The sequence below is a fragment of the Tamandua tetradactyla genome, chromosome 2 (assembly GCF_023851605.1).
Source record: "Tamandua tetradactyla isolate mTamTet1 chromosome 2, mTamTet1.pri, whole genome shotgun sequence".
Taxonomy (NCBI): Eukaryota; Metazoa; Chordata; class Mammalia; order Pilosa; family Myrmecophagidae; genus Tamandua; species Tamandua tetradactyla.
Window position 1 is genome coordinate 187738035 of NC_135328.1, and position 23957 is coordinate 187761991.

At 43.1% G+C, this 23957-nt stretch overlaps 3 protein-coding genes across 6 annotated transcripts in view; 2 read left to right on the forward strand and 1 right to left on the reverse strand.

Moving 5' to 3' along the window:
* Nucleotides 1-8533, forward strand: part of GNL2 (G protein nucleolar 2) — a 22810-nt gene extending 14277 nt beyond the window's left edge. Inside the window, exons 9-16 of the mRNA XM_077150250.1 lie at nt 1877-2005; nt 2743-2847; nt 3726-3884; nt 4108-4221; nt 6509-6951; nt 7307-7377; nt 7819-7904; nt 8340-8533. Coding sequence (XP_077006365.1) covers nt 1877-2005; nt 2743-2847; nt 3726-3884; nt 4108-4221; nt 6509-6951; nt 7307-7377; nt 7819-7904; nt 8340-8492 — 1260 coding nt within the window. The 3' untranslated portion in view covers nt 8493-8533. The remainder of the gene's footprint in view (nt 1-1876; nt 2006-2742; nt 2848-3725; nt 3885-4107; nt 4222-6508; nt 6952-7306; nt 7378-7818; nt 7905-8339) is intronic.
* Nucleotides 8490-19296, reverse strand: DNALI1 (dynein axonemal light intermediate chain 1). 3 transcript variants are annotated; one of them, XM_077150253.1, is made up of 6 exons: nt 18977-19264; nt 18371-18516; nt 13654-13823; nt 12462-12664; nt 11926-12090; nt 8490-10293 (listed from the first exon to the last, which is right to left on the reverse strand). In XM_077150253.1, the coding sequence occupies exons 1-6, from the start codon at nt 19055-19057 to the stop codon at nt 10258-10260; spliced, it is 801 nt and encodes a 266-aa protein (XP_077006368.1). In that variant the 5' UTR covers nt 19058-19264; the 3' UTR covers nt 8490-10257. The 3 variants fall into 3 exon arrangements, with proteins under 3 accessions (XP_077006368.1, XP_077006369.1, XP_077006370.1); XM_077150254.1 differs by having other exon boundaries at nt 12462-12640; nt 18977-19170; XM_077150255.1 differs by lacking the exons at nt 11926-12090; nt 12462-12664 and having other exon boundaries at nt 18909-19296.
* The window catches only part of SNIP1 (Smad nuclear interacting protein 1), a 30489-nt gene continuing 25691 nt past the window's right edge, over nt 19160-23957 (forward strand). The window contains exons 1-3 of one of the 2 annotated variants that reach the window (XM_077150252.1): nt 19160-19417; nt 20247-20489; nt 21486-21588. In XM_077150252.1, the coding sequence (XP_077006367.1) occupies nt 20260-20489; nt 21486-21588 (333 nt within the window). In that variant the 5' untranslated portion in view covers nt 19160-19417; nt 20247-20259. Of the gene's footprint in view, nt 19418-20169; nt 20490-21485; nt 21589-23957 lie in introns of those variants that run through there. The other variant, XM_077150251.1, reaches the window with a different exon arrangement.

Sequence of the window (23957 nt, forward strand, 5' to 3'; positions counted from 1 at the left end):
GGGCTTTAGAGAGAGTGAGGCCACATGTGAGAAACAAGAGAAGTCCTCTGGAGGTGTCTCTTCGGCACATCTGTAGGTAGGCTGATCTTTTCCGCTACTTACATAAGCTTCACAAGAGCAAGCCTCAAGGTCAAGGGCTTGGTCTATTGATTTGGGTATCCCTAAATGTTTGACACAGTATCAGGGGTTTTCCCAATGGTAAAGTTTAATAGTTCCATATTTTTTCTCCCATCCCTCAAGGAACTTTGCCAATACTTTTTGATTATCTGCTTAATATATTCTGGGATTGCCTGTCACTTTTAATTTTTAATTATTGAGAGCTGTTTCTTCTTTAACTCTGAATTGCCCCACCTCATTTCCCATCCTATTCATCTTTTAGGAATGTTATATCTTTTCTGTCTCTTGAGAATGTTAATGAAATGTTTTGAATTTTTCTTCTCTCAGTACCTTGAGTCTGTTTCCTGCAAATTTCTTTTTTTTCTATTTTTTCTGTCCACGTCATAACTTAAAATGTCTGGTTATTCTTCATTCCCCATTCATATTTAAAAGCGAGGTGCTAAAAAAAGTTTTGTGCATGAGAGTGTGCTTGTTGACTAATGCTTCATTGTAGGGAGATTGGATAAGGATTCAAATAGTTTGTTGGAAAACACCTTAGATGTTAGTGTCTGTCATTTTTTTTTCTGCCTTTTAAACCTGTGAATTTTCCCAAAAAGTGGTCTTCCAATCTCCAGGTTTGGGGGCAGATAAGCCTGGCTGCCAGGGTTCTGGGATAACATGAGAGTAGGGGGCTGGGAGGCTCACTATTCAATATGTAGGCTTTCAATTATTCTTTCAGGGAATTCTTTCTTTCAGCTGCTGTAATCTCTAAATCTATACTCCTTCTTGAAACATGCAAGGTTTAAAAAAAAGTTTCCTCGCAAGTGCATTGCTCAGGAAGCTTTGGGAAGATATGTTCTTGAAAAAGAAAGAGTAAGCTGTGAAAGAAGAACAAGAAACCTAAGGCTGTGGTCTTCTTCTGGGATAGAGAAGTTGTGTGTCCATACCGAGGGAGGGAGGGCATAGAAGGGCGTGGCTGTTTATGCACACTCAGCCAGTCCCCTTGTATTCCACCCTACCCTCAAAGGTAGGTGGGACTGCCAATTCCTGAGGCCTTATGCCATTCATTGGCATTTTTTTTTTTATTGAATTTTGTTTTTTTCTACCTTTGCAGCCACTGAGCTTTCATATTTAATAGCAAGCCAAGTCAGTGCTTCTTGTTAGCTTCTAATATTTTGTTAAGATTACATGTTAGTTTTTTTGTCCATCTCTAACTTGTTCTTTGACATGGGTTTATATGTGTTAATTCTCACTGCTGTCATTCTAATGAAGTTTATTTTAGGGGCGTGAGATAAGAAGTCTACCATCTTTAATCATAAGTCTCCATCTATTTGTAGACTCTGTTGTTGATAACAAACTGAGCTCTGCCTCCTTGAAACTTTCACCCAGTGGTTTAACTTAAGATTTTGCTCTTTTTTCAAAATGCATTGTCCAGAAAAAGTGGGGGGATCTCTGGAATGGGTCATGAGAATGTGAATTGTTGAATTTATCAGTTGATGATCTTCTAAATTGGTGATTAAGAAGCTATTTCTTCCTTTTTTCTCGACAGACATACTTTTTTCCACATGGATGATCAAGGAAATTACTTGCCTTTGATTTATTAATAAATGAATGTATCCAACTCATTCATTGGTTAGGGATTGTGTGTGTCAGGTTTCATATCGAGTTGTAGCATCAAGTTTGCAGTGTATTCTTTACTAGCAAGGTAAAAACAACCTGTTTGTCTGAGGGGATATTCAGAACGTCATGTATGTCCTGTGTAATGTTTTTTTTTGAACAGTTGCATACTGACAAGAAACAGATCAGTGTCGGGTTCATTGGTTATCCAAATGTTGGCAAGAGCTCTGTCATAAACACATTGCGTTCCAAGAAAGTTTGCAACGTGGCGCCCATTGCTGGTGAAACAAAGGTACGTCTCGCTTGGGGCATCTTATTTTACTTCGTATTTTCATTTCCACGGATGGTGATTGTTTAGAACATGGAGAGTTCCATCTGTTTCTCTTGATTGAGAACCACCATTGGGAGTTTACTTTTCCGGGTAGTAGTATGGAATGTACTACAACTGTTTCTGCCCATTTTGATAAGACTAAGTTGTACTTGCTGTGCCAGCATGTGGACTTGATATGATCTAGTAATAGCTCTTAATATTTAAGTCTGTCTTAAATTGTTGTCATGCCTACCTTTTACATAAACTAACCCAAGAATATTTGAAGATAAAACTAACTCAAGAATATCCAATACTGTGTTAGGAAAGGAAAACTCACCCTTAGGATAGCTTCTGATAGTTGGGGACCATACCCTGGAACACGTAGTGTTTGGGGAGCAGTATGGTTCTGTTTGAAGTGGGAGTGGCCAAATTGAGTATTACGTTTCCAAGAGCACTTTTAAAAATCAGGGAAAGGCTTCTGACAGGGCATTATTGCACAATGCTGATTGGAGGTCCTGTTTCTGCATTATTTTTGGACTTTCATCTGACAGAAACTATAGTTTATACTTAGTTGGAAATGTTTCATGCATGCTTCAGTTACTCAGCAGGTTGTTTCCCACCATTTCTCCTTTCTAACTTCATGCCACAAGCCTCAGGTGTTTGTGAAATTAAATTCTTCATATTTGACAAAGGGAAGTCTGACTGTTTTTTGTCTTTAGGTCTGGCAGTATATTACCTTGATGCGTCGGATATTCCTCATTGATTGCCCAGGTGTGGTTTACCCCTCTGAGGACTCTGAGACAGACATTGTGCTGAAAGGAGTAGTGAGTACAAAATGCAAAATTTGGGGCCTGCTTGGCTGTGGGGGGGGAGTGCTCTGTGGGGAACCCTGGTACCTTTGCTCTTTACTCACTCAGAAGGCAGTTTGGGGTCAGCCTGTCTGATCGAGCTTTAGGAACATGATGTTGAACAGGGCAGTCTCTCCATTCCACTTAGGGCTGTTTGAGAAGTTAGTGGAACTGTGGGCATATCTGGTCAATGTCATCCCACAAAAGCGTTTTTAGTTTACACACAGGATCCAAAGGGAAGCAGGGCCTGTTTATGTTTAGTGATAATTCATCTTCATGGGTTTATGGGTTGAGTCATTTTGGAACCCAGTCATTTCCTCACTTGTTTCTGAATAAGACTGAAAACTTTAAATGGTTCCACTTAACCTGAACCAGTGCTCCTGGCTATACATCCTGTGCGCATTCCTCCCCTCCTTAAATTAGTCCATTCTTTCTCTGTCCTGGCATTGGCAGGCTTTTAACCATCTCCACAAGTGAGTAACATGAAGAATTACAAGTTTAGACAACTTTGGGAGCCACACAGTTAGTTCGTGGTGAACTGGAATTAAAACTGAGTTCCAGGCTCCCACTGCTATAGTCACCTCTCAGTGGTGTCCTTTCCACTGGCTGTACCTAGTCACCTCAGAGATAGGTTCCTGACACGCTCCACTGCCTTACGGGGAAATCTGTTTTAAAATATGGTTGCAGGGTGGTGTGACAGTGGTTCAGTGGCAGAATTCTCACCTGCCATGCCGGAGACCTGGGTTCAATTCCCGGTGCCTACCCATGCGAAAAAAAAAGATTACAAAGAACACTGAAAGTGTCGTTGCTTCCATAGTAAACTTGTAAGTGAAAATTTTCCTATTAATATCTAGGTTCAAGTTGAAAAAATTAAGACTCCTGAAGACCACATTGGCGCGGTACTTGAACGGGCAAAGCCAGAGTATATCAGTAAGACATACAAGATTGATTCTTGGGAGAATGCTGAGGATTTTCTTGAGAAGCTAGCTTTCCGGACCGGGAAGTTACTAAAGGTGAGCTGGGATTTTGTGAGAATTTAAGCAGGTGTCTTCATGTTGTGAGCACTAGCTGGTGCAGGCAGTGTGTGTATGTTACAGACTTTCTTGGTATGCATTGTAGGTATATTATGAAGCTTGTCAAGTAGGTGAAGATGAACAACTGGGACAACTGAAATGTCTCCAGACCAGGCAGTGGTTTTGTTCTTTGACTCTAATCAGCTTTTCTGTGACATTTCAGGGTGGAGAGCCAGACTTGCAGACTGTGGGTAAGATGGTCCTCAATGATTGGCAGAGGGGCCGGATTCCTTTCTTTGTCAAGCCACCCAATGCAGAGCCCTCTGCAGCTCCCCAGGTAAGAACAGGTAGACCCACCTCTTGGAAAGCATGCTTCCTGGCATTCCTTTCATTGCCTCCCCTTTTGGAATGCCTTTTTTCTTTGTGATAGCTAGTTTAGCTGCATTCTCTCTCACTACATAGTGCCCCTGCCATGATCTTTTTCGGAGTGACATTCAGAGACTAATGCGTAGATGGATGATAGGACACAAAGCTTAAATACCATCTTTGGGGCCTTGGAAAAAGAGGGCTCTTTGAATGTGAATGTTCTTTTGGAACCTGTATCTTTTCTTTTGCATGAGAAACAGTCATTCCCCCAGATTCTTTTGTTTAACAAACATTTATTAGAACCAACCGTTTGCCAGCATAGCAACTATAGGGATGAATAACAGCCCATACACTCGAGAAAAGCTGATAATTGAGTGGGAAAAAAGAATGGTATAGTTGATTCTTGGGAAAGGAAGCCTGAGATTTGGGACTTCTTTGTGAAGCTTCCCTCCTGTTCCATTTACCCTGGCAGTAAACTTCCACAAGGCTCCATCTTTAGCACTTTGCTTTACTATTACAGGGTCTTTTTCAGAGCTAAGCCAATTGTCTTGAAAAAGTACCTTAAAGTTCCACTTCTATGCTAATAGCTTTTGGGGCCACATAGCCTGATTTCCCTTTACCCTGAGCTCCATTCCCATAGCTTCACTAGTTGGCTAGATATTGCTGGTTGAATATTTGCTTCAGCATTTCATAGTCAACATACCTGAAACTGAAATTTATCAACTCCCCACCACCACCATCCCCCCAAAAAACACCAAACGAAACACTACCTCTCCCATCTTCTTTATGTGCTGTTATTCATTGATTAATCTGCTCAAACAAAAATGAACTGAGCATCCAGTATGTGCCATTAATCTTCTAGATACTATAAGCAAATCAGCCAAGCCCTTACTCTCCTGAACTCTTGTTTTAGTGGGGGAGACAGTCAATAATCAGATAAATACATAATGTCAGCAAGTATTGAGTGATGTGAGGAAAACGAAATCAGCGTAAGGGGCTTGAGGGAGACAGAACCGTGCTTTTGTATGGAGAGTAGTTACCTCTGAGGAAGTGACATTTTAGCAGAGAGGTTGTGAGGTGGTGGCCATGCAAAGAAGGAGAGCATTCCAAGCAAGGCAACAAACAGCATCAGCAGCTGAGGTGGGACGTGCTTGGTGTATTCAGAGGACCGAATGGAGGCCACTGTGGCTGGGATGTAGTGGGCAAGGGAGGAAATGGTGTGATGGGAAACTATTATAGAGTGTTGACTTAGCAAGCAGCTGGGTCTGATATTCTTTTATGGAATCTTTCTAGAAGTCTGTGTTCCTGTTCTCTTGTACCCCCATATGGCAGTAGTCTCTGTATGATGAAATTATCCTTCAGCCCTTTCTCCATCTCTAGTCATTGAATTTAGATAATTAGTTAACTGTTTAAATTAGTTCAGGTAATTCCTGAGAACTGTGATTCTCTACTTTTTTTTTTTTTTCTTTGTGAGGAGGGCAGAAACCCCTTGGAAAATCTGAAAGCTGAAGTTGGCCTTATCAGGAAAATATACAACTGTATATACAAATTTTATTTACAGTTTCCTGGATTTTATTAACCCTGATTTGTTTAGTACTTTATAGCTAACGAGTCTTGACTCTGGAAAGTCATTAACTTCTGTGACTCTCATATTTGCGAAGCATCAGTATAAAGCTTGACACGTACTTTCTTTGCACTGTTACTTAAAATAGTCCAGTCTTTTCAGTCTGCCTGAACTCAGAGCGCTTCTTCTGAAGTCTCCTTATTCATGAAGTACCTCCTCTTACATTATATCCACCCTTCAAGAGGCCTCCTCAAATGCTTCCCTTTAGTTCTAGTGCCGTTTTATGCTTTGCCATTCAGCTTGGCTTTCCTTTTTATGTAGTTGCATTGGCTAATTTTGTGTGTACTCTTCTCAGTATTGTGATTATACTCTTTCCCCCTATTCCCTACAGTGCTCATGAGGTATCTGTCTACAGTCAACAGTTGATTGGTTTGAATGGTTAAACACTCTCTGAGTTGCCTCATCCTTTGGAATTGCAGATATATTCCTTTGATCCTTTAATACTGGTTTCTGGGTTTAATGCACATTGGGGTAGAATAGTTTAATAATGTGACTCACATTTGGGTTTTTTTAGTACTTTTCCTTAGTCCTGAAAAGAAGAACATCTCATTTGAGAGCAAGGTACGTGTTCAGAGATTCAGTTTTTTACTTTTTATTCCATTTCTCTCCTGGCCCCCTTCTTTGGCCTTAATAGCTTCCATCCTCATCTTTGGAAGCTGCTATAGAAACAACCCAGAACAACCCAGGAGAGGAAAACACAGCAACTGCAGGTGAAGAGTTGGAATCTGTCACTGAGAAAGGAGAGAACAACCACTGTGATGCTAACTCAGAAATGCAGCAGATTCTTGCACGGGTTCGACAGAACTTTGGCAAACTCAATGTAGTGCCTCAGTTTTCTGGGGATGACCTGGCTCCCGTGGAAGTGTCGGATATCGATGAAGAACTTGAGAACTTTTCTGCAGAAGAGGAGGAAGAACAGGAACAACAGGGGGATGACGAGGGAGAGTCTTATCAAGAGTCCCAGGAAGAGCAGGTGGAAAATGACACCAAAGCAGTTATTAAAACCCTGGATGAAAAGATTGCTAAGTACCAGAAGTTTTTAAACAAGGCCAAAGCTAAAAGGTTTTCAGCAGTCAGGTAAGTAGTTTGATCTTTTCGTGAATTGTAGTTTGTTCTTCTCTTTCCAGAAATCTGCCCTGTGTATTGGCACAGTATTTATAGGGAGGATATTGCCATCTTAAAAGAGTAATCTGTAAATATTGTAAATTATAGCCATCATAAGTATAAGAACTTCAGTTGTTCAGTCTTTTAGAAATAACCAGGTTGCTACAAAAACTTTTTTGGGTATTGACTTTTATCAAAGGTGATAGTATGTAAAGAGAAGTGAGGTTTCTTTATCAGGGAGGTTGCTGCCAAGTCTCCATGTCAAAATGTTATTTCAGCAGCTGAGGGGAATGCTGCGCAGCTTCATGACGGCTTTTTTTTGTTGCAGAATATCCAAGGGGCTAAGTGAAAAAGTCTTTGCGAAATCTAAAGAACAAGAAGATGCAGAAGAAGATAAAGGTAAAGTTAAATTATTTAAATCATTTTGGTATGATGTGCATTTTAAAACATTGGAGGGTAGTGCGACAGTGGCTCGGTGGCAGAATTCCCGCCTGCAATGCCAGAGACCCGAGTTCGATTCCCGGTGCCTGCTCATGTTAAAAAAATGGAAAACTTAAGTTTTAAACTCCAAATTATCTTCCGTACTTTCATTATCTACACAGGCATTTATCATATCTGGCAGATAACTCCAGTTTCACATACAATTTAACTTATAAATTGGATTGTCTAGTTTTGATTCTGCACATTTCTTTTGATTAAATTGGCAATTCAGGGAAACTTCCTCTTAAAAATAGAGTGCCCATTATAAACTTTATAATCCATAGGTGGGTCTACAGACAGAGTGTGAACTGAAAATTCCTGTTTCTTTTCTATGTGTATTTGTGTATTGTTTATTTCTAGAACCTACCAAGAAGGGAAAGAAGAGAAAGGCACAGAGGGAAGAGGAAGATTCAGATAAGGCTTGCAGAATGCTCACATCTAAGGAAGTAAGTGTTTTCAGTTTTGGCTATCACCCAGGTATAAAAAATAGATATCACCAGGTATAAAGTAGAGAAGAAAAATCCAGTTCTCAAGATCTACTTTTTCTGAAACTAATTGTCTAGGGCTAAATCCCAGGAACCTGAGTTCTAAATGGCTTAGTTGAGATGCAATAAATGAGGGTCAAGAAGTCGCCCATTGGGTGAAGTGTTATTAGACCAGGGACCACTGTAAAAAAGATTCAGGCATTGGCTGTTGGGTGGGCCAAATGAGAATTTAATTTGGAGTTGTTGACAAAAGGCACAAATGAGGAGTAACCTTCCAGAAGCTGGGGTAGCAGCATGGGAATTGGAGTACAGAGCTAAGAAACAGAGGAGCCTGTTTTATGACTTTCAGTATTTGACTGTTTTCTGCCTCCCCTCTCTACCCCCATTTTTTTGCAGCGGAGGCGAGCAGCACGGCAGCAACAGTCCAGAAAAGTGGGTGTGCGCTACTATGACACACACAATGTAAAAAACAGGAACAGGAACAGAAAAAAGACCAACAACTCAGAGGGACAGAAACAAAAACACAAAAAATTCAAACATAAGCAGTGATGTTTAAAAAGTTGTTTATTAAATTATACAAAAATATACAATTAGAGAATTGTATTCATGTTCTTCATGTACAGTTGACATTTCTAAGATCGTGATGCATTTGTTCTGAGGTTTGACAGTTGAAGCCATTCCTCAGTATGAGGGAAAGTAAAGATGAAGGTGCCTTGCCCCCAGGGATTTGAGTGATGGAGTCCATTGGCACTTGAGACTTGAATTAGCTCTCTCAGTTCCTCCAAAATGTAACCCAATTGTGCAAATGTGTGATGGGAAAGAGGATATGAGGTCTATAAAATGGAAAGTGTGGTATTTCTTTTGTACTGGCAGTTAGCAGTTAGAACAAAAGCATATAGAATAAAAAAAAAAAAAAATTCCAGGGATGTACAAAGCCCAGGCTTTAAAATACAAGGAAAAAGCTACAACTCAGTCTTCCTTCAGTGGGTCTGTTAAATGGGCCCATTTAGGATATAAGTGCTTTACTATTAAGGAGTCATGGAACTGGCAGACTTCAATGTGCAGAGTTCTTTCCCATTGAAATGACACAACACAGGTCATTTTAGTGGAATCGTAGAATTCTTCAGAATACCTGGATAAGGGGGAAAGCTCTGACTTCAAAATTGAAATTAGAGTTGGGGTCATGTTTAGCTAGGTGGAATAGAGCTCTTTTTATCGGACAGCGGTTCTTCCAGTGAGCATTAAAGCTCTAACCATGGCAAACGTCCAGTCAAAAACAGCTCTGCTAAGGAATGAGTCCCTCCTTGTACCACTCAGGAATACTTGTGTTTCCATGCACATGAAAGTGTTAATGCCTTCTCAGGTACGTGACTTGTGAAACTTGGCTGAAGGACAGAAGTCACCCAACTTGCTGCCCCTAGCCCACCCTGCTCTGCCATGAATTAATGTTGCCAGTTCAATCTTCTGGGCCTACAAATGCAGGAAGGTCCCAAACTTCCAAATTTTTAGTTTAACTTAAGAGGAAATGCAGTTACAGGCCATGGCCTGGACATTAATAATTGGAACTGGATGTAAGTTTTAGTTACCCCTCCAGTTGCTAATTAAACATAGCTGACTTGAGTGCTGTAGGGTCAGTGTTTGATTTTCTGTAGGATGTGGTGGACAAATCCAATCAGTAGTGGAGGAGGAACTGGAGTACAAGCAGCTCCTGATGGATGCCTGTGATTTGTATTTCTTTCCAGAAGACCCTGAAAAGGTTTCCTAACCTAGGCACTCTGAAACGAAAGATTAATGGGAACAGTTAACTTGGCAGGTGGGGATGAGCTGATATAGTACAAAAACAAAGCTCCAAAATGAATTACTAGAGCTGCACTGGAGTAGGGATGAAAAGACATTTGGGGAAGGACTGAAGCCAGAAAAGCTCATGTTAAGGAACAAGATGAAACTGTGGACTTAAAAACTGGGGAACAGAGAAGCAGTCCCATTTGTACAGAAGTAAGTGGTCATCAGGAACAATGATGGGAAAGAAGGTGCTTCACCTGAGAAGGTGAACAGAAAGGGGTAAATTCTAAACGTTACCAGAAAACCCCAAAATCGGCCAGTAAGCCACATCCAGAGACACCACCTTACACTGCCCAACCAGGAAGCTGGCTGCTGGACCTTAGATGTTTCATAATACTGGGGCAATAGTATGACTTCTGACAAGTAGGTAGATGATGGTCAGGGGCTATAGTGTTTGCTTATGAAACTAGCTTTTTATTACAAAGGGCTGGTGATGGGATAGTTGAGCTTGCTGAGATCCATATGGAAATTATCACTTCTTTGGTGCAATAATGCCTTCCAGTTGGGCCTGAAAAACAAAAACAAACTCCATTAATATTTGAAACTTGCAGTCTAACACAAATAGCTAAGAGGTGATAAAAGTCTCTGGAAAGAGTACTCCAGATGCTGCCACTCCAAGTGTTTTTTTTTTCTCACTCCCAACTCCATATTTTCTAGATTAGCTGGTTTCTGACTTGGCGTAGAGTCTTGCTACATTAGGAGAAACCAGAGCTGCTCTGGTTTCCATACAATAATGACTCAGTGTATAATATAAAGCACTGAAAAGGAAATTGAATAAAAGTTGTTGAAATAGTGGTTTTTCATGGCTCAGATTTCAGGCCTGAAATCATCTGCTAAGTTAAACACAGGACTCTGGTTTGGGATCCTGGGAGCTCTGTGCTGGGACAAGAGGTTTGGGAAACAGCACATTTTCAGTCACCGAGACAACTTGACACCCAATTAGAGAAAATTGCTACCAGTGAGTAGGGAGCTGTCCATCTTTCATGTAAAGCTTAAGACACTTGGGAGTTATTTACTCTGCTCCTCTGGCAGTCAGGAAAATAATTTACTACCATACTGTGTGGACAGATCTTTAAGTAGGCCCATCCTGGGGACTGCAAACATCGCTTTATTTGCAGTGAAGCTTTGAGCCAACAAAAATAATGCATTTCTAAAGAATCCTCCCTGGGAATTACAAGATTGCTTGTAAATGTTAAAAAGATGCTAAGGTAGCCCGCCTTTGCTGTTGCTGCCAATACTATAAGAGCAACAGAGGAACTCTGGGGCTTAAGATAAAGGCAGATAAGGAAAACAACTTCAGAGACTGCTAAATAAACAGATTTGCATCTAGCTGTGAAGGTTTCTAGCTTTTTCTTTGTCTCTGATAACTTTTTAGCAATGAGAAAATCTAGGTCAACCTCACACTGAATATGATTCCTTCTTTACCTCATAAAAAGGAGGCCATTGGGCCTGCTAATCTCAAGAATGTAAGCTTTTCTTGGGACTGAGTCTTCTGGAGGGAGGAGAAGAGAGTACTAAGGCTAAAAGGACGCATATCTACAACAGTGATTCTCAAATGTCAAGCATCAGAATCACCTGGAAACCTTGTTAAAGCAAACTGCTGGGCCCTAATCCCAAAGTTTCTGATTCAGGAGATGTGGAGTGGGTCCAAGAATTTTCATTTCTGAAAGTTGCTAGGTGTTGAGGATGATGTTGGGGTGGGACTGAACCTTTGAGACCCTTAAATATGGTTCCCTCTCAAAGGGCCTTCCCTGCCCACCCAACAATTTTGGCTTCTCCCATGCTTATGCCTCAAATGCCGTGTGTCAGAGGTGACTGCCAGTGGGAAAGCACTCCTACCAAAGTCTGCTGAAGAAATTCAGTCTGCTCATGGTAAAAACTCCTCTGCTGGAGAGCCAGGCTGAAGTGACATGGGATTTAATGTGGAGAACAGAGGCCTTGCTCAGAGCCAGATGGATAAAGAATCTGGGTGATTAGACCTTAATCCACCACCACCCCAAAAAACAAAAAGCTTCCTTTACTCCTTGGCAAGGTGTATGGACGAATATTTCAAAGCTATCAGTGGGACCAGGAACTGAGCTCTTGGCCCTCATGAGAGTGGAGGGGGTGCGGCTTCCACCGGAGCCTGGGCATGGAGTACCTTCAGCTGCTGATTCGTCCGCTTTAGGAACTGAATCTCCTCGTTGTGCTTCTTCTCCTCCACTTGTCGCCTCTCACTCTCCCGCTTCTCGGTGGCCTCACATTTTGCTTTCTGCTCGTTCACTTGCCTCTCCAAGTCTCTCTTTTCTGTTTCCAATTCTGCAATCTGAGGACAGAGGAGTCCCAGTCATCCTGGGACGTCGCCAAGTGGATGGCATGGAATGAGCATCTGGGCAGAGGGGATTTGGGGCACAGCTGTCCCAACTAGGACTTTGCCAGTGTCTGCACTGCCACCCAGTGGGATGTCGTGGACTGGCATGGGAAGTCCATAGAGAAGACTCAACTCTGCTGTGACCAGGATAGCTGCAACTCTAAACCAAGGGGTCTTCACTGGGGAATGCGGGTCCAGAGGTCATGAGTGTCAGGAGGGCATCCCAGAGGGGCCAGGATGTAGTACTGGAAGGACGACCATGTATGTGGCCTTGAAGTTGACAGAAGAGTCACAGAGGGCCAGAGGCTCAGGGTAAACCCACTCACTTTCCTCTCCATGTCTGACTTCCCCTGCTCGGCCTGCAGTGCCTTCCTCATGCCGAAGGCCACGCTGCTCTCATACAAGGTCTGGTAGGCAGCGATGGTCATGCGGATCTCGTCCCGGACGCGCAGCAGCAGCAGTCCCCGCTCTGCACAGTTGATGGTGACCTCCCGAATCAGCTCATCTTTCAAGGCACATACACAGCCAGCTCAGAGAAGGAGGTGGGAGGGAAATGCACTGTGTCTATTGCGGTGCAGTGTCTCAGGGAAGGTATTTTCAGTGGCCCAAGGAGCCTTGCCCTGCAGCTACCCCTCTGAACTTGGTATTTGGGAGTAGCAGGCAGTCAGCAAGCCTGATTTAGTCAAGCCAGAGGGAGACAGAGGTCCCAGATTTCTTTGTGACAGTTGGGCCCCTCCCTTCCATCCTCAGACAGGAACTGGGCACCATTCAAAGACACCTGCCTTCTTCAGTTTGAAGATGGTGGCTGTTTTAAGGCAGCAGGGAAATTCTGTGTGCCTTCTTGGCTGGGCTGGTTTTGGTCTAGTAAAAGCAGAGTCTAGAACTTACCCTCCCTCCTCCATAAATGCTGACCTGGAAGGCAAGCCACAATCCCACTCAGACTCTGCAGCTGCCTGGGGATTTGGAACTGGTTTGTTGATCAGAGCCCATATGGGCCAGTGAGATCAGGTTGGCACGGTAGCCATTTGACACCAGCACTTGAAAGGAGCTAGATCTTAAGTCCCTTTGTATCTGCTAGTCAACACCAGACTTCCTTGAAATATTTTTTCTGGACCAAGGGCTAGATGTTGATGGATGGATATAAATATAGAACATTACTTTTTCTGATTAAGAAATAAATACATATTTAATATAGACAGATACTGTGACAAAGTAAATATTTTTCACCTCAAGGTTCTCATCTTACTCCAAAATGTGCTAAGGGTAGAGGAACCCAGGTTGTCAGGAATACAGTGATTGGCAGGTAGGAGTCAGGTAGGAGAGGTTGGGCTAAGGTGCGGGGGAGAGGGCATATTTAGCAGTTCCTGGGTGGATCAGGCTAAAGGAGAAGAGATGATTCCGGAATGGGGTAGGCTTTAGCTCAGGGGTGCTAGGCTTGGATCTGTGCTGAAAGAGAAAAGGAGGAGGCAACAAAGCATGTAGGGAGCCCAAACCCCATTCCCAACCGAGTCCACTCACCAAAACACTGGGAGTAGAGCTCCCTGCGGACAGGGCAGATGCCTGTCTCCCTGGCCTGCCGCTGCTGCAGCTTCAAGTCCAGTTGCTCCTGGAGGTGCACCACATCCATCCTGGTGCTGGGGGTACTGGACACCTGCTGGATCCATAGCTGAGTGTCTTCCACCCACTCCCTGCGGCACAGACACAGCCAGACTGAGCACAACTCACCAACCTGAGAGGGGCCTCCAGGCAAGCACAGAGAGGGCGCTTTGAGCTCTCTGCCTAAAGCAGGAGTGAGGACAGTTCTGCCATGGACCCACCAGAATCCTCTATCCCTCACTCTCCCTTGGGAGTGAGGGGTGTGTATGGCTCCAAAGCTACACCTGCTATGCTGCCTCCAGAGGAACCTACCTTGGGGCCAGGTGGGCAATCCCCATTCTCCAAGGGGCCTCTAGGAAATCATCACCCACTATTCCAGAACTTACCCTCCCAACATATTGAGGACAAATTTATGGTGGTTATTGCTAGATCTCAACAGAATTTCCCCCACTGGCTTGTGAGGTGGGAGGCACTGGATACCATAAACCTTGTGCAAGCCAGGAGGAGGCAAATGTGTGTATGGTGGGGGGGTGGGGAGACCCAGAGCCTGGGCTCCCCGCTCCATACAGAGAGTAAGCTGCTGCATGTAGCCACCTATGTAATTGGGACAGAAGTTAAAAGTCAACCAACCTCCTCAGGGAGGAAAGAACGTACAGATGGTATTGTAGACCACTTATCCCGTAAAACATTAAAACTCCTCTCCCTGACAGATATGTTGATAACAAATCTCCAGATCCCTGTGTCATGTGAAACTCAATTCACGTACTCTGTGAAATGCCCTTGTCCTAAACCCTTATAAGCTGCTCCTTGCATTTCCACCCTTGCAGTGTGCTACTTTCATTTTTACCATATGGCCACCACTGGAGACCCGCTCCTGTTTGCAAGTCCTAATGAAACTCATGTCCGACTCTGTACCTAGTGTGTTTGGAGCTTGGGGCTGCATTGACTCAAGACCTTCAAGAGTTGAGTTGGAACAGGAGGCGTAGGTGAGTACTTAGGAGGTGTGTGCCTGCACAGGCCCCCCATAATGAACCTGGCAAGGCCAGGTACTGGAATCGCAAGGAAGCAGCCTGAGGGGAGAGGTCATTGGGGAGAGGACTTCTATACCATTGATGGGAGGAAAGCAACTGAAACATTTGCTCCCTTCCTTTGACCTCCACCTGTGAAGAGGTCATGGTCTTTTTTACTGTCTCCCTTCTCATCACAGCCTTCAAAACTGTATTACATTACATTACATTACATTACATTACATACAAACTGCATTACATTAAAAATAGTTGAGAAGGCATAGCTTTTGAAGATCTGGTTCAGTTGGTTCAGATGGCTTGACTACCCCACCCTGTTAGTTCCCACTTACGCTGGCTTGATTCTGGGGGTGCCCTTGGCTGCCTGGAGATCAGTCTCATTGGGAAGCTAAGACTGGTCAGTAGTGGCCTGGACACCTTGCTGACATCTGATGAGCCAGAGAAGCTCTCACGAGCATGGGCCAACTGAGCTTTCCAAATTTAGGTGGCTCTTGCATCAATATTGGCCAAAGCCTTGTCACCTTCCCCCTGAACTCAACTGGCATTCTTGTCTCCAGCCGCTCAACACCACACAACAGTGACTTTTCTAAAGCACAAAGTTGATGGTGACTCTGCCTTGATAAAAATCTCTTCAGGGGTTCCCTATTGCCACAGCAGCAGCTCTCACACTTATGACTGCACTCAACGTAAAAATGGATGTTAACATCATGATTCCATATACATACAAGTGCACGTCCACAGAGATGCACACACACACATAACGGATACAGGTTTCATGAAATGAAATTTACCCTGATGACATGAGATGTAATCTGTTATTTTCTGTTCTATTCTATCCTATCGTTTCCTGTTCCAGTTTTTAAATGCTGGGACTAGCCTCTACCTTAATTTCATTGAATAAATGGGTTGTGGTCCAGTTTGAGAAACTCTGGACTACAGACACCCTTCACAATCCAAGTCCATGCTTGTCTACTCAGTCTCCATGTGGTCACGCCCCTCATTCTCCCTATTTGCCTTGCATGTGCTGGTTCCCCTACCTGGAGCGCTCTCCCCATCTCATTTGCCTGATAAACTCCTTTCCCTACTTCGAAAATCAGCTCCTAGGAAAGATCCCTCAGCAAGCGGAGTAGATGAACTCTCTGTGTCATAACAGACTAATGGATGGTTCCATTAGACTCCTGTCAAGCTCTCCCATAGGACGCTGTGATGGATTCAATCATGTCCCCACAAAGTCATGTTCAAGTTGCAACTCCTAGTCCTGTTGGCATGGACTCGTTTGCAAACATGATCTTCAAAGATCCTATTTAGATGTGGTCAAATTGAACCAGAGTGGGCCTAAATCTAGTATGACTGTAGTCCTTATAAAAAGGAAATTTGGACACACAAGTACAAGCCATAGGAGAAGACAGAAAGAGACAGATCGGCATGTAATAGAGGCAGAGAATGACTGCTGGCTAGTGAGCCAGCGCCAGAATGCTATAGACTTTGGAGAAGGCAAGTCCTGATAATACCTTAATTTTGGCCTTCTAGTCTCTCCACTGTGAGCCAGTAGTGTCCTGTTGTTTAAGCCAAACAGTTTGCGGTATTTTGTTATAGGAGCAATGCCAACTAAAACAGACCTTTACTTCTTTGTGTGTCCTTTTAAACTCTAAGCTCCTTGACTGTAGGTTTTTGTTTAAATTAGAATTTCATCTCTGTATCCTCAGATACAGACATTATGTCTGGCTTATGGTAAATAATCAGTAACTAGTGTGCTGAACTGAGAGAGGAAATAGGACATTCAAATTCCCAAACTAGAACACTTCACCTGCAATGCCAGCAGCCCACTGTGGGGATCCTAAATCTGTATGTCTCAAAAGGGTTCATGTAGGCTTTCAGATATGCCTCACGGGAGATAGTCTATCATGGTGGAAAGGTATATGGATTTTGAATTCAAAGATATCAGGAGTCCAGCTCTGCTTCTTTCGTCTATGGACATAATATTGGTGTTCACTGATATCCAGTTCTCCTCTTTTTCCAGGCCCAAAGTCTACTTCCTCCTTGAGACAGGGCTATGTGATTTGATTTGGCAGCCCAATGTGAAACAGAAGTGCCACATGTTCCTTTTGAGTGGAAGCATTTAATTGCTGGGGCTCAACTTTATACCTTCCTCTCTCAATTCTTAGCGATAATGGAAAAGCTCTGAGAGCATGTGGACACCTGACCAGGCAAGTACCTTGTAAACCTAACTTCCGTAAGTGTCAAACTTTTCCTGAAACTTCTAAAACAATCCAGAGATGCTTTATCTATATGCGATTTGCTGAGGTTCCATCTCTTTCAAGCCAAAGATAAGTATTTTTGGAGGAAACACCTTCAAGGAAATGATTCTTACGATTTGACATGACTTGCCTTCTGGTGTGATGAGCACCCCGTTTGTTCTTTCCTTCAACAAATATTTTGGAATGCACAGGGGAGAGAGCAAAGCCTCTGATCTTGAGGAGTTTATATGCGAGTAGTGGGAAAAGGAGGCACAGACCATGAACCAATAGTTATGTCTGGTGGTGATAAATGTTGCAGAAGAATTAGGTGGAGTAAAGGGATCATGTTGGAGAGTGGGTGCTCTCTTATAAAATGCTCAAGGAAACATTCCTTGAGGAAATGACATCTGAGCAAGACCAGGGTGAAAAAATGGGATGTTGGGAGAAGAACATCTTCAGTAGTAGGAACAGCAACTGCCAAGGCCTTGATGTGGGAGAGAGACTGTGGTGTTTTAGAAATAGCAAGTGGAGGCTATGTGGCTTTGGCACAGCAAATAAGGAGAGTAACAGCAGATAAGACAATGGACATGGTGTAGACCAGACAGATCATGCCAGGCCTTTCAGGCCATGGTAAGGGTTTCAGATTGTAGCAGGCACGAGATGGGAGGCCATTAGAAACTTCTGGGAAAAGACTGGCATGACCTGATTTATGGTTTAGGGGCTGTGTTGGGAACAGATTGTAGGGACAAAGAGTAAAAGTGGTTTCTAACTTTGAGGCCGCAGCAGAAGTGCCAATGCTAAAGAATGACTTGGAACGAGATGCTGGAGGCAGGGGTGGTGAAAAGGGATCAGATTTGGGACATAATTTGAAGGTAGAGCCAACAGGGTTTGATGAAGGATCAGACATGTGATATGAGAGACTAAAGGCAATGAAAGATGGCCTGAGCACCTAGTAAAAGACAGCTACCACTTACTGAGAAGATGAAGACAGTATGAGCAGGTTGGGGGAAGAAGAAAACGTGACTTAGTTTGGATATTTTGAGTTCGAGATGCATATTAGACATCTTTGGAAGTAGAATATATGGGTCTGGAGTTTAAAGAAGCTGAAAGGGCTGGAAATAAGCGTTTGGGAGTCATTGGCATATGGATAGTATTTAAAGCCATGAGATTGGATGAGAGCATTCAGGAAATGAGAGTAGATAGAGAAGCCATCTCCTCCCCATCCTCCCAGGAATCAGGTATCTGCAAACTCTAGCAATTCTAGGATACTGGGGGGAAACTCAAGCTAGGAATAGAGGCAGGGGTCTTTTCCATATTCCCAAGTCCTGGGATGCAAAAGCCTGGGCTTTCTCCCAGGTACTGCTCCTGCTTTTTTACCTTGGCGGCAGAATGGCATTCAAGATTTCTTCTGCCTGCTTTGTAGGGTCTGGGACAGAGGAAGTTGAGGGAAGTTTGGTCTTTGGTGGCTGTGGGACTGGACCCGAGGGTCCAGGCTGCTGGGGGCTGACTTTCAGTGGCCGAGCCTGAAAAGATAGACAGGCTCGGGTAAGAGGCACTCAGCTCCACACATACTGGCCCCCTGGATGGCCTCCTGTCTCCTGCACATCCCTCCCCTATTCCTGGCTCACGTTTACCTTCTGTCTTCTCAGCAGAAATTGACTCAAAGTCAAAGGAGGCCATCAAGAGCCTCTGGTCCCACTCCAACCATTTTTGGCAAGGGTGCTCGGGGCTTTGCTTTCACATCTCGAGCAATGGAGAAATCACTACCTGATTTATTATTGAACGCGGCTACCAAAAAAAAAAGATTAAGTCTGATCCTAAATCTGCTTTCCGGAGGCACATCCAATATCTGGCCTTCTTGTGCTGCTTTTCCACCCTCCTTCCCCTGCAGCCTCTCTCCCTCGGTTTTCCAGACCCTCAACGAGATGTGTCTTCCTCCATCGGAACGTCCCGGCTCCCCGGACCCCCGAGAGCCGTCCTTACTTTGGGGCTCCGTTTCTCCGTATTCCGGCTCACTAGCACCGGGGTATCGTACTTGAGCAGTGAGTCTGCGGGAGGAATCATGGCGACACAAGGGGTAGTAACCCAGCAGCCACCCCTCTAGTCTAGGCCTGTTTGCCGTAACCATGGAAACCCCCTTTCCAAGCCTCATTGCCTGGGCGGGGCTTCGGTGTGGGGCGGGGCCAGAGGCGAGCGAATCTCATTCTCTTGCCCTGTGTTTGCGGAAAGTTCTCCTTCAGCTAAGCTTTCCCGACTTCTTGCCCGCCAGCCCGCCCGCTTGCCCCTGGGCTTTTGGAAGCAGGATAAGCTTGAGTTCGAGTCTCTAAACTCCGTTAAACTGCGTTTGAATGAGGGATCAGGCCACCTGTAAAATGGGAGTTATCTCCCAGTGAAGGATTGATTGAGGAAGGTTCCCGTTGGAAGGTATGTGGAGTTCCCAAACTTCTAATTTTTTAAAAAAGTATTTTTTTTATCAAATGGAGAAATTACAACATAACAGAGTTCAGAAAATAGGAAAAAAGCATTATTGATTTTCCAAAATCCACCATCTATGATTGCATTTCCTCCTTTCCTTTTCTTCATGTGTTTCTGAACGTAAATGAAATCAGAATTTGGACCCAATTTTGTATTGTACTTTTTCTGTTTAAGTCAGCGCTTTTTCCATTCGCCATAGTTTGTAAAGAGCATTGCCTTGGCGACATAACATTCCATCAATGGGCTAGGCAATTACCTACTGCTAGGCATTTAAGTTGTTTCAGTGTTTTGTAATTACTAATGACGTGACAAGCCCTTGAGAGTATGTAGCTTTTTCCAAGTTGCTTTTTTCCCCTGATAATGTGGTTTAATTGCAGTTTTTCCAAAAGTATCTCCTTTCCCAGTTAAAAAAATATATACAGATATGTTAAAGCCTGCCCCTGCCCCCTCAATGGGCGGTGAGCACAGTTCTCAGGGAGGGCAGCCACGCCTCTCCCGGGGCCTCCCAGGACAGTCCCTGTGTGGGAGCAGGGGACGCGTCCTCGCTGACCTACAGCCCGGATCCCGTTCCCTTTCCAAGCTGCTTTTGAAACTTGAAATTCCCGCCTCCGGAACTAGTGCACTACGGCCCCGCCCACTACGGGGTCGTGGTCACGTGTTTGGAGTCTCCGCCGCTAGGGTTTCTGGGAGAGCGCTCACCCCGGAAGGGGAAAGCCAGGGGCCAAATCCGTCATTTCCTTCATCAAGCCGAGCTCCAGCGATCTCTTCTTTCCCTCAGCGTAGGTCGCGGAATGAAGGAGGTAAAGAATGAGCGGGAGCGGGGCAGCCGGCGAAGGCACCGGGATGGAGATGTGGTGGTGGTGGCGGCGGCAGCGGTGGTGGTGAAGCAGGAGCGCCTCAGCCCGGAAGCAGCGCCTCCAGCTCACCGCCGACCCGAGTCGTCTGGCGGAAGCCCGTCCCTGCCTGCCGGCGAGCCGAGTCGCCCGGGTCACCACGGAAACCGAGTCCGAGGAGGCAGCCGGTAAGTGGAGAGAGGCCCGAGATGGATCTTGGGTTGGTTTCGTTGAGAAGAGAGGGCAGGGCTGGCATCAGAAATAACGAATGCTGGGCTCGGCAGCTTGGACATAATCCTGGAGGCGAAGAAAGTGACTCAGTCAGCCTTGAGTTAAACGTTTACGCCTGCATCTGCCACCTGATTTATAGCTGGGCCTTTAGCGCCTAATGCGCAGGATTCCATCTCTTCATCTTGATGTTTCCAGCACCCAGCAGAGTATGGTCCAGAAGATAGCATTAATAGTTTCTAAACTTGAAAGATCTATTAAATTGAGAGGTTTTCCCTGTCTGCCCGTCAAGCCAGGGCGGGTGTTCTTCCAATTCTTTGCGCCAAAAGGTTCCCACATTGAGGGCCCAGGAGATCTACCTGATGGAAACTCTGAAGAAAAAAAAAAAGATTTGTGAGACTCAATGATTTATTCACTCATTCAACATATATTTTTATTGAGCACCTAGACTTATACCAAGTACGAGGCCTCAAGGATGAATAAGACAGTCTTTATCTTTGATGGAATAGATGTTCTCTATCCTTGGCATAAACAAAAAGCAAATAAATGAAATAGTTTTAATTAGTAACAAATATTAAGGATAAGTTCAAATAGTAATGTGATAGTGAGGAATTGGAGGGCAGAAGGAGGCCTCTCTGAACGGGGGGCCTGAATGATGAGAATGATCGAGCCTTGTTAAGATAACAGGCAGGGGAAACAACAGTGCAAAGAACCAGAAGTGGAATTTAATGTTATATTTTCTAAGGGAAAAGTCCTGGTAGGCAATTATATAGGTGGGTCTGGAACTCAAGGAAGACCTTAGGGATAGGAAAGTGAGACTCCTGACTCCTTTTCTGTGATTAGCAGAGACCTTCACAGGTGTGTTTCTGTTAGTAGATAAGCCTGATACTTGAAGTTGATTTACATGGTGGAAGGGACGTTGAGATAAAATCTTGTATGTACCATGCTCTGAAAAGGTCCCCAGCCAAAAAGAAGAGCAAGTCCTCAGGGAGAAGAGGCAAGTCTCCTCGGAATAAGAGAAGCCGAAGTCCTCACCATTCCACAGTCAAAGTGAAGCAGGTAAGTTGAAGTGCGTGCTTTGACTTTAGGTCCAAAGGTATAGCTTTTTCCTATCATTGATAAAGAAGGTGTTTTCATCTGTACCAGAAAAGGGCTTTGCTTTTTTTTAAAATTAAGTTTATTTTGAGATATTTGTTGATTCGTATGAAGTTGTAAGAAATAAAACGGGGAATTATTCCTTTACCTGGTTTCCCCCGTAGTATATCTTGCAGAAATATAGTATAGTATCACAATCAGAATATTGACATTGATAGAGTCATAAAGCAGCATTTCCATCACCACAGAATCTCTTTTATATATTTTTATACAAATATAAATGCACGCACACACATACCTCTTATAAACACACACACTTTCCTCCCACCCTTACCCCTTCTTAACCCTTGGCAACTGCTATCGCTGACATCTACTGATTTTTCCTCCATTTCTGTAATTTTATCATTTCAAGAATGTTACATAAATGGAATCACACAGTATGTAACCTTTTGGGGTTAGCTGTTGCCACTCAGAAGAATTTTTGGAGATCTATTCATCTAGCAATAGTTCATTCCTTTTTCTTGCTAATATTCCATGGTGTGGATTTACCACAGTTTAACCATTCACCTATTAAAGAACATCTGGGTTATTTTTCTTCATGGCTTTTGCCCATTTTCTAATTAAACTGTTTGTCTTTTTACTGTTATAAGAGATTTTTGTATAGTCTAGATACTAGCCCTTTGTTAGGAATTTGGTTTGCATGTATTTTCTCCCAGTCTTTAGCTTGTGTTTTCATTTACTTGCTAGGATTTTTTTATAGTAAAAGTTTTTAATTTTTAAGTCCAGCTTATTCATTTTTAATTGAGTTTTTGGTGTCATGTGTAAGAACTTTTTGCCTAGCCCTAGATCCTGAAATTTTGTCCTATGTTGTTTTCTAAATAGTTTTACATTTAAGTCTGTAGTCCATTTGAGTCCATTTTTGTGTATAGTATGAGACTTAGGTTAGTGTTCACTTTTTTGCCTATTAATGTCTAATTGCTCCTGCATTGTTGTTTGAAAAGCTATGTTTTCTCTGTTGGATTGCTTTTGTAAGAGATCAGTCAGACATATTTGCGTGTGTCTATTTCTGGATTCTCTATTCTGCTTCATTCATATGTATATCTATTCCTCTGCCAATACCAATGTCTTGATTACTACATTTAATAAATCTTGAAATTGGATGCACTGGTTCTTCCCATTATTCTTCTTTTTCAAAAGTGTTTTAGTTATTCTATACCTCTGTCTTTCCATATAAATTTTAGAATAAGCTTGTCTAAATCTGTAAATTAAAAATCTTGTTGGGGTTTTATTAAGGATTGTGTTAAACCTGTTTATCAGTTGAAGGGAGGATTAAAATTTTTACTCTGATGAGTCTTCCAATCCATATGAACACTGGGTCTCAGAATTTTTTCATGAGCGATTGTAGTGTTCAGCATACAAGTCTAATATATGTTTTGTTAGATTTACACTTGTTATTTTTTCAGTGATTATAAATGGTATTGTATTTTTAATTTCAGCGTCCATGTGTTCATTGCTAGTATGTGCAGATATAATAGATTTTTGTCTGTTTATCTTCTATCTTGTGACCTCACTGAACTCATTTATTTCAGGAGATATTTTTGTAGATTACTTGGAATTTTCTACATAGACAATCATGCCATCTGCAAATAGGGACAGTTTTATTTCTTCCTTTGCAACCTATATGCTTTTTATTTCTGTTTCTTGCCTTATTGTACTAAACAGAACATCCAGCGCTATGCTGAATAAGAATATTGAAAGCAGACACCCTTGCTTTATTCTCCATCTTAGGGGAAGAACATTCAGTCTTCTTTTTAAAGAACTCTGATGTTACAAGTACAAATGAAGACAGTGGCATTGAGAAAATGGATTTACCTATGAATTTCAGAGACTGTAAGCAAACTTTCTACTATCATCTTAAAACAGGACAGTCTTGATGGTATACTCAGTTAATCAGATACTGTCTTGGCCTTCTCGGAATTCAACCTCTGGAACCACAGTACTCAGATTGAACCTTTGAAACCACTTGTCATTTTTTTTTTTTTTTTAATGTGCAGGTTGCGGTTATGGGCAATGAAAAGATCTGTGTATAACCTTGGGAGTTGGTGCTGAGGTGGAGGCAGGACAAATAAATTGAAAGAAAGGAGCTCAAAGATATACTAGTGTGTTGGAAGGATCATCTGTGTGTATTAAAATCACCATGAGTAACTTTGGAGACAGTGACTTAAGCTATAAGTAATATTGGCTAGAAATGAGGGGGGAGATAATTTGGGGTTGGTAGATGACAGCAATAATGAGAGTAGTGGGTGATAATAATCCTACATGAGAGTCAAAGC